The 14726-nt window shown below is 39.5% G+C and overlaps 1 protein-coding gene across 1 annotated transcript in view; it reads right to left on the bottom strand.

The window, feature by feature from the left end:
- slc34a1a (solute carrier family 34 member 1a) overlaps positions 1-13627 on the bottom strand; it is a 26305-nt gene extending 12678 nt beyond the window's left edge. The window contains exons 1-7 of the mRNA XM_052154430.1: positions 13571-13627; positions 8246-8308; positions 5777-5899; positions 5415-5558; positions 4451-4594; positions 1169-1280; positions 100-295 (exon numbers count right to left, since the gene is read on the bottom strand). Coding sequence (XP_052010390.1) covers positions 100-295; positions 1169-1280; positions 4451-4594; positions 5415-5558; positions 5777-5899; positions 8246-8300 — 774 coding nt within the window. The 5' untranslated portion in view covers positions 8301-8308; positions 13571-13627. The remainder of the gene's footprint in view (positions 1-99; positions 296-1168; positions 1281-4450; positions 4595-5414; positions 5559-5776; positions 5900-8245; positions 8309-13570) is intronic.
- Positions 13628-14726: the final 1099 nt, after the last annotated feature.

The following is a 14726-nucleotide window of genomic DNA, read 5'->3' as shown; positions in this document are numbered from 1 at the left end:
AGAATATTCTGAATATCTCACTCAGCATCAATGGAAATTTAAGAGAATCAAGTCACTGTTTGCACACACACACACACACACACACACACACACACACACCTGTATGATGAGTTTAGTGAAGGGTTCGGTGATGGTCTTCAGGAGTTCAGGGGCCTCGTCTCCACTATGCAATTGAAAGCTGCTGATAGTGACTCTGGCCAGGTAACTCAACACACCTGACGCCACCTCCAGAGGCAGCAGCACCAGCACTGACAGCCAGTTAAAACAGTCGTGAACCGTCGCGCCGGCAAACGCCCTTGACAACAAGAGGACAGAAAATCATCAGGCCACAGCAGAAAAATAAAACACAGGACAAAAATACATGTGTTTACTTGTGCTGCCGCTTTAAGTGCTCGTGTTTATTTCACTTTTATATATATATATATATATATATATATATATATATATATATATATATATATATATATAAATAAAGGTCAATTTTAACTTCATGTTGACTTTAAGAAATCAAGTTTGCAAAATTAAGAATTAGGTGATTCTCAGGAAACTTCTGAGAAAAATCCTGGTCCTATTTCACTCCAAAATCAAAAGAAATAAAAAATATATATATATATATATATATGTTGCGTATAGAAAATAAAGCCATTTTGTTTTGGCCCATTAAAATGATTTACATCGAGGCTCAATTCTCATTACCGCAATGCAAAAAAATGGTCATTGTGTTATTCTCATTACCACATCATGGAAAAAAATATGTTATTTAAAATGTAAAGTACTTCTAAATAATAGTAGTACTCTCTTGGTATTGCCTTCCATTTTGCTTGAAACAAAAAGCCACAAAAAATAAACATTGACCAACAGAAAGGTAATACTGTGAAATAAGACTCTGCTATGCTAATGAGGATCTTCATTGGAAATAAAGGAAACAGTAAAAGTAAAACACCCGGATACATTACGGTAATGACAATTGGGTGGTAAAATGTGCTTTAGAATCCTGAAAATAATGTCACAAAAGCTCCTTAATGTAGGCTACATGTGCTTTATGTAACATATATTTTCATATTGTTTTGGAATCATATATGACCAGGCTAATTTCATGACATGTCTCAGTTTTTACAGTTGTACCATCAGTTTGAATACAAATAGTTCAGGTCCAGCGTGTCGGTACCGTTTAAATTCGTTCCTCTCTCCTGCTTGCATCAGGGCAACTATGGTGTTGGTGACTGATGTGCCGATGTTGGAGCCCATAATGATGGGGACCGCAGACTTCACTTCGAGCACTAAACACACACAGCCACCCGTATACATACAGTTGCATTACTGAAACTAGACTTTTACACTTGCTTTACATTTACATTGTGAGTGATGTTTACCCATTGAGTTGTTGCTAGGGTGTTCCTACATGGTAGCTAAGGGGTTCTGGGTTTGTTGCTAAGTGGTTGCTTACACGTCCAAGTCTAAAGAGCTCACTCTCAAGTCTCTATGATATTCTAGTCTCTAGATATGGCTCATGTCCCTCCATCAGTGTGAGTCTATTTCACTTGTTTAATTATCTTCCAAGTGAAAACTGTAAGTTCATTTAGAAAATACACTCACCTAAAGGATTATTAGGAACACCATACCAATACTGTGTTTGACCCCCTTTCGCCTTCAGAACTGCCTTAATTCTACGTGGCATTGATTCAACAAGGTGCTGAAAGCATTCTTTAGAAATGTTGGCCCATATTGATAGGATAGCATCTTGCAGTTGATGGAGATTTGTGGGATGCACATCCAGGGCACGAAGCTCCCGTTCCACCACATCCCAAAGATGCTCTATTGGGTTGAGATCTGGTGACTGTGGGGGCCATTTTAGTACAGTGAACTCATTGTCATGTTCAAGAAACCAATTTGAAATGATTCGAGCTTTGTGACATGGTGCATTATCCTGCTGGAAGTAGCCATCAGAGGATGGGTATATGGTGGCCATAAAGGGATGGACATGGTCAGAAACAATGCTCAGGTAGGCCGTGGCATTTAAACGATGCCCAATTGGCACTAAGGGGCCTAAAGTGTGCCAAGAAAACATCCCCACACCATTACACCACCACCACCAGCCTGCACAGTGGTAACAAGGCATGATGGATCCATGTTCTCATTCTGTTTACGCCAAATTCTGACTCTACCATCTGAATGTCTCAACAGAAATCGAGACTCATCAGACCAGGCAACATTTTTCCAGTCTTCAACTGTCCAATTTTGGTGAGCTCTTGCAAATTGTAGCCTCTTTTTCCTATTTGTAGTGGAGATGAGTGGTACCCGGTGGGGTCTTCTGCTGTTGTAGCCCATCCGCCTCAAGGTTGTGCGTGTTGTGGCTTCACAAATGCTTTGCTGCATACCTCGGTTGTAATGAGTGGTTATTTCAGGCAAAGTTGCTCTTCTATCAGCTTGAATCAGTCGGCCCATTCTCCTCTGACCTCTAGCATCAACAAGGCATTTTCGCCCACAGGACTGCCGCATACTGGATGTTTTTCCCTTTTCACACCGTTCTTTGTAAACCCTAGAAATGTTTGTGCGTGAAAATCCCAGTAACTGAGCAGATTGTGAAATACTCAGACCGGCCCGTCTGGCACCAACAACCATGCCACGCTCAAAATTGCTTAAATCACCTTTCTTTCCCATTCTGACATTCAGTTTGGAGTTCAGGAGATTGTCTTGACCAGGACCACACCCCCAAATGCATTGAAGCAACTGCCCTGTGATTGGTTGATTAGATAATTGCATTAATGAGAAATTGAACAGGTGTTCCTAATAATCCTTTAGGTGAGTGTAGAAAGCACATTAACACACCTCTCCTTAATAATGCAATCATGTCTGTAGCACAAACAGTGAGGGAACTTCCAAGTTTGATACCTAAGTTTGAATCCTCATGTGTGAGTAATAGGCTAGTAAAAAATATTTCTAAGTTTTAGGATGGTGGATAGCACTGCTGATCCTTCAGTTATTTAAGTCAAATTACATTTCCATCCTAATAATATCAATGGGCTGTTTAGCATCAGTAATTGTCAGTAATTACTCTGTCTAACACTTGTGAAGCTGCAGTGCAGTTAGTGAGCGAGTTTTAACAGAAAGCCCACAGTGCATAGCATGAATGACAAAACACCCACTCCAGACATCCATTAGCATCAATTCATTTGCTCAGAGAAAAGAAAAGCCACATTCAAAGAGCTTTCTGTCAGTCAAGGTTGTCTTCTTCAATATATTTCAAAGGATCAACATCGCAAAAAGATTTGTTTGCTTTTGCACCTTCTCAACTCACATACTATTATAACTATGTATTCAGGATTCAAAACTGTTCAGGATTTATAGCTATTGGAATTTAAAAAATTTTAAATGGTATTTTCTGTTAAGCCCCCCCATATTTCATCTATCTGTCTATCTATCTATCTATCTATCTATCTATCTATCTATCTATCTATCTATCTGTCTTTTCTATCTGTCTGTCTGTCAATCTATCTATCTATCTATCTGTCTATCTGTCTTTTCTATCTGTCTGTCTGTCTATCTATCTATCTATCTTTTCTATCTGTCTTTTCTATCTATCTATCTATCTGTCTGTCTATCTGTCAATCTATCTATCTATCTATCTATCTATCTGTCTGTCTATCTGTCAATCTATCTATCTGTCTGTCTGTCTGTCTGTCTGTCTATCTATCTGTCTATCTATCCTGTCTTTCTTTTCTATCTATCTATCTATCTATCTGGTCTTTCTTTTCTATCTATCTATCTTGTCTTTCTTTTCTATCTATCCATCCATCCATCCATCCACCAATCTATCTACTTTTTTTTGTATGTAGACAGAAATCCAGCCAGAGGTATTACATGGGTAACGTATAACCAGAAGTTCATCCGACTAATACGGTCCACATGATTCCAAAGATGCATTCGATTGAGCTTAACTTAAGAAGCATGCAGACACGCTTTGTTTAACAGAAGCTCATTAAACTTAACAGAACTTTCGAATTAATTTCTCTCAAACTCGTATTTGGAGTGAGCTCCAAAAATCACACTTGAGCCACAATTGCATACACACAAGCTAATTAGCTCATCTATGAAGATGGCACTTAATTAAAGTCAGAAAGATGGAGGAACATTTTGGGACAAACATCTAGAGATAAGGCTTACTGGATAAATGACAGGGTTGTGTCATTCAGGGCCAAGTTTCCCCTGAGCAAATGGGTTTATTTAAAAAAAAATAAACTTAAAAGGACCTTTGCATGTCATGAAGTAAATAAAGATGACTTCAACAGCTTGTTGTAAAGATGGCCTTTGAGTGTAATAAGTTCATATTTTACCTATAATTTGTCAATACATTCAATAGATTAGATTTAGAAACCCTGGGGTGCTTGGGAACTCTGGGTTAGATGGAGAACTATAGTTGTAAGTGAGCATGTAATTGAAATGGTCTTACATCCAGAAGAAACCATGCTGACTATGATGGATGTAGATGTACTGGAGCTCTGGACCAGAACCGTCACAAGTATCCCCACCATGAGCCCTGCCACTGGGTTCGACAAGATTACATTGTCCTGAAAAATATCTCCAGCCACTTTTCCTAACAAAACAAAAAAAACACACAAGAGTAATTTGAAAGCTTTTAGTGAACTTGGTGTGATAAAAGTTATTTTTTAAGTTATTTTCTAACTTTTTTTTTCAGAGATTACACGCACCGCAACACTGACCATTGACGTTAATCATGCAAAGCCATTTCTACATTAACACAAACATTATGTTTACAACTGAGTAACTAAATCTTAATATCTAACCACTGATCACAACCTTATGAGCTCAGCAGTTCTGTTGGGGTCGTCAAAACTGGGGCAACTCCCTGATAAGTGGTGAAAAATGGTGCTGTTTTGTCATTTTAGATCTAGGCAGCCCTAGTTCCCATTTACCGTCATGGAAAAAGTGGCCAGGATGTTCTTAAAATGAATAGCATTTTGTATTCCATTAAATAAAGTACATCATATAGGTTTGGAAAGACACGAGAGTGAGTAAATAATGATTGAATTTTCATTTTTGGATAAACCATTCCTTTAGCGTTCCTTTTGCTTAATTGGTATCACATGGCATTGAAATGCCAAGGTTATGAGTTTGATTCCCATGGAGTGCATGGACTGAAAACATGCATCAAAAATGCACTGCAATTAGCTTTGGATAAAAGCATCTACAAAATGCACACATGTTTTACATTTAAATGCATTAATAGAGAAGCAAGTATTGATAGTATTTACTACATTCAGGAATTTTGATTACCGGTAATGCATTTGTTCTAAAGACTGAAAGATACAGGTTACTTCTATTAAGTCAAAATTAATTTAGCTACCCTAAGAGGCAAAAAGTGCAGTGAAGGGTAGTTCAGGAGGAATACTTACCCCCAGCCAACTGAAAAGCAGAGCTCAGGATGTCCAAAGAACACACAAAGCCGTACAAAAGGAGTAGGAGGAGAGGTACCCTCAGTATACTCCCAAACGGTGAAGATATTTCTCCACGTCTGGTCTCGATGGTCTTTGTAGGGACTGCCAGAGGAGAACAAACATCATAAACGCTTTAAGAGATTCTGACGCCAAAAAGCACAAAATATTATCAGCCTAACAATGTTCCTGCTAGTTTGTTAACGTTTATTTTGGCCAGTTAAAACAAAAAGGACTGCAGAATATATTCTGATGGCTCATGAGGGCCGAAAGCATGAAAGCACGAAAGACAGATGAAGAAAGTTTGACTTAGTCTGACACACTTAGTTCTCTCTCCCAGGATTTGGATGAAGAAAAGTCTGCATCAGTGTTGTAGTTTTGCTCACAGAAACCACTAACCAGGTCCAGAGTTGTGCTGGTTCTTCTGGAGTCATGATGACTCCCACCTGGTTTTATAAAAAAAAAACATTTTGGGAATCTCTTGAACCACTTTTTGTATATGTACATTTTTAACAGATTTCAAGACACTAAACAAAACAAAGTTTTTGATTGATATGAAGGTATGAATGTATGTTTTACTTTTTTAAATTATAATTTTATTTGTTTTTTATTTAATATAGACTAAATATTTATATTTTTTATGTATTTGGTTATATCTATTTTATTTATTATTATTTATTTTGAAGTGTATTTCTTTGATATTTTAAGATTTTTTTTATTTTTATATATTTATAATTTGTTAATAATGTTATTATTAAAATGCCTTTTTATGAATGTACACTTTTAAAATAATTTTTCTAAAAAACATAAATTTGGTTAATATGTAGGTTTGTACGTATGTGTGTTTTACTTTTACTTACTTGTAATATTATTGTTTTATTATTTATTTAATATATTCGTAATATCAATATTTTGAATGTATTTGGTTATATCTAGTTTATTTATTATTATTTATTTTGAAGTGTATTTCTTTGATATTTAATTTATGATATTTGAAGCACATTTCTGATATTTGAAGAAAAAATTAAGTTTATTATATTTATTATTATTGTTATAATTAAAATGCCTTTTTATGAATGTAATTTATTTTTTAAATATATGTAAAAAAAAAGGTTAATATATGTAGGTTTGTACGTATGTGTTTTACTTTTTAATTACTTGTAATATTATCGTTTATTATTTATTTATATATATTAAATATGAATATATATATATATATATATATATATATGATATATATATATATATATATATATATATATATATTACTTAGTTTTGTTATTTCTGTTTTTCAAATTTGATTTATTTTGCAGTCACTTTCTTTTACTTTTAATTTCTGATATGTGAAGCACTTTGAGCTGCACTTGATGTATGAAAGTTGCTATACAAATAAAGCCCATTATTATTATTATTATTATTATTATTATTATTTATGCATTTTTTTGTATATGATAAGACAAACTATAAATGTACATTTGGAAAGCTTAAAGTTAACCCAATAATGACAATTCTGTCTTCTTTTATTACATTTACCAATACAATTTTCTTTACATGGAATGGAAAAATAAATTTTAGGCAGAATATCCAACCTTTTTTATATATACACCAGAAAAAGAGAAGGTAGGCTGAATTATAAATCACAAATAACATGTTGGTCTTTCGCTTTGAAAAAGCAGTTTTATGGCCTCAGAATTGTTCCATGGGAGAATAAAAGAAATTGTACAAGTTAAAGCAGCACAATTAAATTTTGGGGAGTACTCTTATTCAAAATAAGTGAAGCAAAAGTTAGTTACAGTAAGACACTAAAAATGGAAATGAATGGTGCCAGACCATTAACATTAAAATACACACTGTTTCAAAAGTATAGCCACAATGTGTAAACTTTATACGTGTTAATATGATTTTAGTGATAAAATTCCTCTTTTCCATGACATAAAGCTGTGTACACACTGCCAGTGACATCGCGACCGTTGGCGACTAGATGTGGGCGTGTCCAGCGACGCGACAAAGTTGAGACAAGTTCAACTTTATTCAAATGAAGAGCGACTAACGGAAGCGACAGCCAATAGGAGAGAAGAGGGGAGAGCTCATGTGATCCTTCTCTCTCTCTCTACGGCATTTGCATTTTCGCCGCAGATAAACAGCCGCTATGGCAAAGAGCATGCCTTGTTTCTCATTCATCTTTGATATAAAGCATTGTATGTACTGATTCCATTAATATTTAGTCTTTTCCCTCCAAAATGTTTGTTTTTAGCGGCAAGAAAAGCGATTCGCTGTCAACAGCAATGGAATGACATCCGTGAATGTCATTTATAAACGTTACTAGGCAACCAGTAGTGGGAACGCCCACTAGCGACTTCACCGCCAGCCACTGGCGACCTGCAGCGACAAAGTCGCTAGCAGTGTGTACGCAGCTTGGGTGTGATCAAATCGCTAAAACGGTTAACGGTAGCCTACTGTGTCCTAGTAGCAACGAATCTGTAAAACTGGATATAACTTCACACTAAGCAATCGTATCGAACTAAAATCATGTTAACCTGTTTAATGTTTATGTTTTGTGGAATCAATTAATATCTTAACATTTATAGACTGGCCCCATTTACATCCATTATACCGGAAGAGCCTTACTCTAACCTTGTTTTAATTTTTTATATATATAAACAAGGGACAAGTCTCGGATTGAGCAATTAAATGTCTTGGATTGAGCACACCTTGTAGGTCTGATGAACCCAGAACTTTCCCTTAATTATGACTACTAACTTTCAAACTATGTTTCTGATGGTTGGTCTTACCTTTGACACTGTTAGTTTGATCCACAGTGGTGATTCTGATTGGCCGTGAGGACATGGTGCTTTCTGGGTAGAGATCAAAAGGCATTTCAATGTGTTGATGAGCCATTTTGGCACCTTGAAAAGATCTTCAACCATTTCAGCAAAAGTATGTGCTCAAATAGCATCTCTCATGACTTCCTGTCATTCTGAATTCATTATTTGCTCTTTTGTAGTCACTAACGACCATGTTTCCCATCTGATTACCTCATTTCCGCTTTCATGTTTTATGGTCCCGTTTAACGGTCGCGTTAAAAAGGGCGCGAAACTGTCAGATTAAATAACTAATTTAACTGACTAATTAAACAGATTCTCTATGATGACGGCTCTCTACAGAGGAATGAATATATTATAAACCTTGACCAGAATTTCCATGATTATTCAATGACTCTTACCATTTGATTGTGATTACAGGTAGCCTAAGGGTTTTGAAAACAATTTGCTATTTGCGAAGGAATCATTTGGAAACCACGATTGATTCATTCAAACGAACCGACTCCAAGAACTATTCACAAACCCAACATCGCGTCTGGGGCGCAAGTTTAACTCCACACAAGAGCGATATATCTATTATCTATAACAGATATAGCGATAAAATTCCCTATTTGACAGCAGGCCATAACTAAAAAAACCGTACATTTATTATCGAAATATCTACGACTTCTAGGATTGTATTCTTTATCATTAATTCCAAATTCAAAGGTGCTGTAAGCTATTTGTTTTTCATGGAAAAGTAAGCAAAAACATTTATAAAGCTACTCCCTTTAAGATATGAATAAAAAAACATGTCCTGAGATATCTCACCGGTCCCTGACAGCGGTAGACTTTGTAAACAGCAAACAAAAATTAGCATACCACAGACATTGACGCTTTTCATCTGTCAATCATTTCGCTCGTTCTTATAGTGCTGTATTTGAAGCGGGTCATTGAGGTAATGAATCATAATGTTTTACAGTTGAGGGATTGTGGCTATTGTGGCACTGTTGAATTTAACAGCCACAGGAACAAATTAAGCTGCTCTTTTGCTCGCAAAATTACCTTTGGAGGTAACCTGAGGGTTTTGGGACGAAGGGGGCGTGGCTGATCCAAGGCTCAGTCACGTGAAAGCTTCAGAACGCTAAAATCGTTTACAGCATCTTTAATTTATTAATGAAGCTTAACATGGAATTAGACAAAACGCTTATCAGTACAAGAGCTCAAAATTGCTAAATAAAATATCACACTTTCTGATGTTACTTGCTAATAATTATGATACATGAAGACAATTTTAGAGGTTTTTGCTTGCGCAAAAAGTCATCACCACAATGCGTTGGCACTGTATGCAGTTTCTACGATATTCTGAGTTGTTGTTAGGGCATTGCTATGCGGTTGCTAGGATGTTCTGGGTGGTTGCTAGGTGGCCCAAGTCAAAAGACTCCACCCCCAAGTTTCTATAATATTATTTTCTCTTCATAAAATACTCATGGTATTTTTTTAATCCATTTTTATCTCGTCAGACAAAATTTTAAAGTTGAAAATTACACTGAAAAAAATCTAGAATTCAATGCTTTTTAATTTTTTTGTTTGTGTAGTCTATTGGTCAATAAAATCACCAGGCTTTTGAGCTAAAATTTCATAACCCATTTATCAAAAAGCACACTCAGTTCCCTAAACTATAAACACTATTCCCCTGTTTTGACACATGTGTCAGATTTTTTGAACTGTCACTGCAAAACTCTACACACAGATCCCTTAATTTCTCCTTGCCTACACCATGTGGTCATTTAGAAAGCACTAGAATTCAATTTTGTTCACTCAAGTCAGCAGAGCTTGAGCTCAATTAGCACACAATTATCCAGGTGGAAACACTAAGAGTCAAAATTGATCACACACCAATCAGAACCTTCAATAGATAGATAAAAGGACCCGACTCAGTTCATTCAGTTTTGGGACCATGGATCCAGAGAGACGTGAAGGAAGAGTTCGAGGACACCAGAGAGGAGGAGGAGGAGGAGGAGGAGTAGGGAGTGGAGGAAGAGGAGGAGTAGAGGAGTTGAGGAAGAGGAGGAGGAGGAGGAGTAGGGAGTGGAGGAGGAGGAGGAGTAGGGAGTGGAGGAAGAGGAGGAGTAGGGAGTGGAGGAGGAGGAGGAGGAGTAGGGAGTGGAGGAAGAGGAGGAGGAGTAGGGAGTGGAGGAAGAGGAGGAGGAGGAGTAGGGAGTGGAGGAAGAGGAGGAGTAGGGAGTGGAGGAGGAGGAGTAGGAGTGGAGGGAGGAAGAGGAGGGAGGAGGAGGAGTAGGGAGTGGAGGAGGAGGAGTAGGGAGTGGAGGAGGAGGAGTAGGAGTGGAGGAAGAGGAGGAGGAGTAGGGAGTGGAGGAAGAGGAGGAGGAGGAGTAGGAAGTGGAGGAAGAGGAGGAGGAGCAGGATTAGGGAGTGTAGGAAGAGGAGGAGGAGGAGTAGGGAGTGGAGGAAGAGGAGGAGTAGGGAGTGGAGGAAGAGGAGTAGAGGAGTAGGAGTGAGAGGAGGAGTGGAGGAAGAGGAGGAGGAGTAGAGTGAGAGTAGGAAGAGGAGGAGCAGGAGTAGTGGAGTAGAGGAGGAGGAGGAGTAGGAAGTGGAGGAAGAGCAGGAGTGAGTAGAGATGATGATGGAGATGAGAGAGAGTAGAGTGAGAGAATCAGGATGTAGAGAGAGAGAGGTCAGGAGTGAGGAGTGAGCAGGAGTGGAGGTGAGTAGTGAGAGAGGAGCAGGAGTAGAGAGAGAGGTAAGGGAGTGAGGAGGAGGAGGAGTAGGAGGAGGAGGAGAGGAGGAGTAGGGAGTGGAGGAGGAGGAGCAGGAGTAGGGAGAGGAGGAGTAGGGAGTGGAGGAGGAGGAGCAGGAGTAGGGAGTGGAGGAGGAGGAGGAGTAGGAAGTGGAGGAGGAGGAGCAGGAGTAGGGAGTGGAGGAGGAGGAGGAGTAGGAAGTGGAGGAGGAGGAGCAGGAGTAGGGAGTGGAGGTAGAGGAGGAGGAGCAGGAGTAGGGAGAGGAGGAGTAGGGAGTGGAGGAAGAGGAGGAGGAGTAGGAGTAGGGAGTGGAGGAAGAGGAGGAGGAGTAGGGAGAGGAGGACGGGCAAGGAGACAATTAGTCTCGGATGAAATTCGTGCCACAATAGTTGACATGTCCTTGTCCATGGTATGACTATGAGGGATGCTGGGGCAGAATCATTTTTGTTCTTGTTTGTGTATTGAACAGTACATTAAGGAATAAATGTGTAAATGTATACATGTATGTCTTTTGAGTTTGTCATGTGAAAAGGCTTTTGAAGGGGAGAACCACAAGGAACATGACTTATTACCGTTTTTTGTAGAATTGTTTTGAATTGTCTGTGTGTGAGTGTGTGTGTGAGAGAGTGTGTGAGTGAGTGAGAGAGTGTGTGAGTGAGTGAGTGTGTGAGAGAGACAGTGAGAGAGTGTGTGAGTGAGTGAGAGAGTGTGTGAGTGTGTGAGAGAGTGAGAGAGTGTGTGAGAGAGTGTGTGAGTGAGTGAGAGAGTGTGTGAGAGAGACAGTGAGAGAGTGTGTGAGTGAGTGAGAGAGTGAGAGAGTGTGTGAGTGTGTGTGAGAGTGTGTGAGTGAGTGAGTGAGAGAGTGAGAGAGTGTGTGAGAGAGTGAGTGAGAGAGTGTGTGAGTGAGTGAGAGAGTGTGTGAGTGAGTGAGTGAGAGAGTGTGTGAGAGAGTGAGTGAGAGAGTGTGTGAGTGAGTGAGAGAGTGTGTGAGTGAGTGAGTGAGAGAGTGTGTGAGAGAGTGAGTGAGTGAGTGAGAGAGTGTGTGAGTGAGTGAGAGAGTGAGAGAGTGTGTGAGTGTGTGTGAGAGTGAGTGAGAGAGTGTGTGAGTGAGTGAGAGAGTGTGTGAGAGAGTGAATGAGAGAGTGTGTGAGTGAGTGAGAGAGTGAGAGAGTGTGTGAGTGTGTGTGAGAGTGTGTGAGAGAGTGAGAGAGTGTGTGAGAGAGTGAGTGAGAGAGTGTGTGAGTGTGTGTGAGAGTGAGTGAGAGAGTGAGAGAGTGTGTGAGAGAGTGAGTGAGAGAGTGTGTGAGTGAGTGAGAGAGTGTGTGAGTGAGTGAGAGAGTGAGAGAGTGTGTGAGTGTGTGTGAGAGTGAGTGAGAGAGTGAGAGAGTGTGTGAGAGAGTGAGTGAGAGAGTGTGTGAGTGTGTGTGAGAGTGAGTGAGAGAGAGAGTGTGTGAGTGAGTGAGAGAGTGTGAGAGTGAGTGAGAGAGTGAGAGAGTGTGTGAGTGTGTGTGAGAGTGAGTGAGAGAGTGTGTGAGTGATTGAGTGAGTGAGAGAGTGTGTGAGAGTGAGTGAGAGAGTGAGAGAGTGTGTGAGTGTGTGTGAGAGTGTGTGAGAGAGTGAGTGAGAGAGTGTGTGAGTGAGTGAGAGAGTGTGTGAGTGAGTGAGAGAGTGTGTGAGTGTGTGTGAGAGTGAGTGAGAGAGTGAGAGAGTGAGTGAGTGAGTGAGTGAGTGAGTGTGTGTGTGTCTGTCTGTCTGTCTGTCTGTCAGTCATGTCTAGGAAGTTTGGGGAATTGGGTGAGAAGTTCTGGATTTGTGTTTAGATTTTCATGTCAAGGAGGCTTAATTTCAAGAAATGTGTTTTAAGCAATCAAGGAAAAACTGTAATTATTCAAGCCCGGTGCATCCTGGTAAAACCATCTTTAAAAAAAATAAGCAAAATGTAGTTATTTACCAGTGACATTTACACAAATTTGCAAATAAATATGATAAGGTTTTCTACTTTAGTGTTGATACATGATGACACATTGTAAAGATAACTAACGATCATAAATATATTACGTAAGCAAGAGCATTTTGCATTTACACTTCAACTCATACAATGCAGAAAGTCATGTCTGCCCTTAATCATGTCAGCTCTATGTTCACAAAATACTGATGATTTCCCCCAGTGTTATCGCACACTTCTCCTGTCCTAAATCTAAAGGTGAGGGGTCTGTTCAAATCCCTAACGCAGTTGCAATGGGGATCCTTGCCTTCGCAAGTACCACTGATAATTCCAAGACGCCTTGTGCAGTGACTCCATACATTTAGCATTCTGAGCATCGGACTGGGCTCTCCACCGCGTCCCTGAAGCCAAATAGGGTTTTATTGAACGCTTGTGTGAATGCACGCCAGCAATGTGTGCGCCAAGAGCACCCAGAGAACAGACAAAAGCACAGAGTGAAATGTTGAAAATGCATAGAATTAAATTCAGGGAAGGTTTAATACTATTAATTAAAACCCCAAGTGATTCCTCTAACGCTCTTGATCTTAAGTTCATGTGAAATCATCTTACCTTTGATTCCCCTGCGCTTGATGAGGCTTTGAAATGGTCAGTCTTCAGTGTACTGGACTTTTATATGGGAAACCCTGTCATGAGGTGTCAAAAATTACTTTCTCGTACTAATTAACTTTTGGGCCCTCAGAGATCATTTCAGTGAAATGACTGATGGCACATATGCAGGATCACTGAGGCATATAAATTGGACTGTGATGCAATCATTTAGACTTTCATGTCAAAGCCAGACTGACTATATTCTATTCTATTCTAATGACATTCCCTGTTCAATGTTTTGTTTACTGTAAAAACATGACACCTTGTGGTGAGAACAACAGTGGTCCATTCTCTTTATTCACTCTTTCCTTTCTGTAATCTTACATTTTAGCATCTGTGTCACTTGGAAAAGAATTAGCACAGACCTTCTAAACAAGCCGGAGGTATTTCACAAGTTACACCAAGTTTAATACTTCAGGAGAGTGGACTGAACAAGGGACCTTTATCTTACAGTTTTTTTCGATTGCTAAACGACAGTGAGCACAACTGGAGCTACATGTGCAAAACTCTAACTACAGTCTGCACTGCCAACAGTCACCTGAGCTAAACAGTTCACATCACCTGCAAAACTCATTCCAAGCAACACAACTCTTAACACATGGCTCAAAACAGGCTCAGTGCAGCCAAACACTACACGCAACCCTCACTGTGATAACACGCACTGTCACTCAAACACTACACGCAACCCTCACTGAGATAACACACACTGTCACTCACACACTACACACAACCCTCACTGAGATAACACACACTGTCACTCACACACTACACACAACCCTCACTGAGACAACACACACACTGTCACTCACACACTACACACAACCCTCACTGAGACAACACACACTGTCACTCACACACTACACACAACCCTCACTGAGATAACACACACTGTCACTCACACACTACACACAACCCTCACTGAGACAACACACACACTGTCACTCACACACTACACACAACCCTCACTGAGACAACACACACACTGTCACTCACACACTACACACAACCCTCACTGAGACAACACACACCGTCACTCAAACACTACACACAACCCTCACTGAGATAACACACACTGTCACTCACACACTACACACAACCCTCACTGAGATAACACACA

This window comes from Xyrauchen texanus, chromosome 23 (genome assembly GCF_025860055.1).
Source record: "Xyrauchen texanus isolate HMW12.3.18 chromosome 23, RBS_HiC_50CHRs, whole genome shotgun sequence".
NCBI classification, from domain to species: domain Eukaryota; kingdom Metazoa; phylum Chordata; class Actinopteri; order Cypriniformes; family Catostomidae; genus Xyrauchen; species Xyrauchen texanus.
This window is presented reverse-complemented; position numbering and strand designations above follow the sequence as displayed.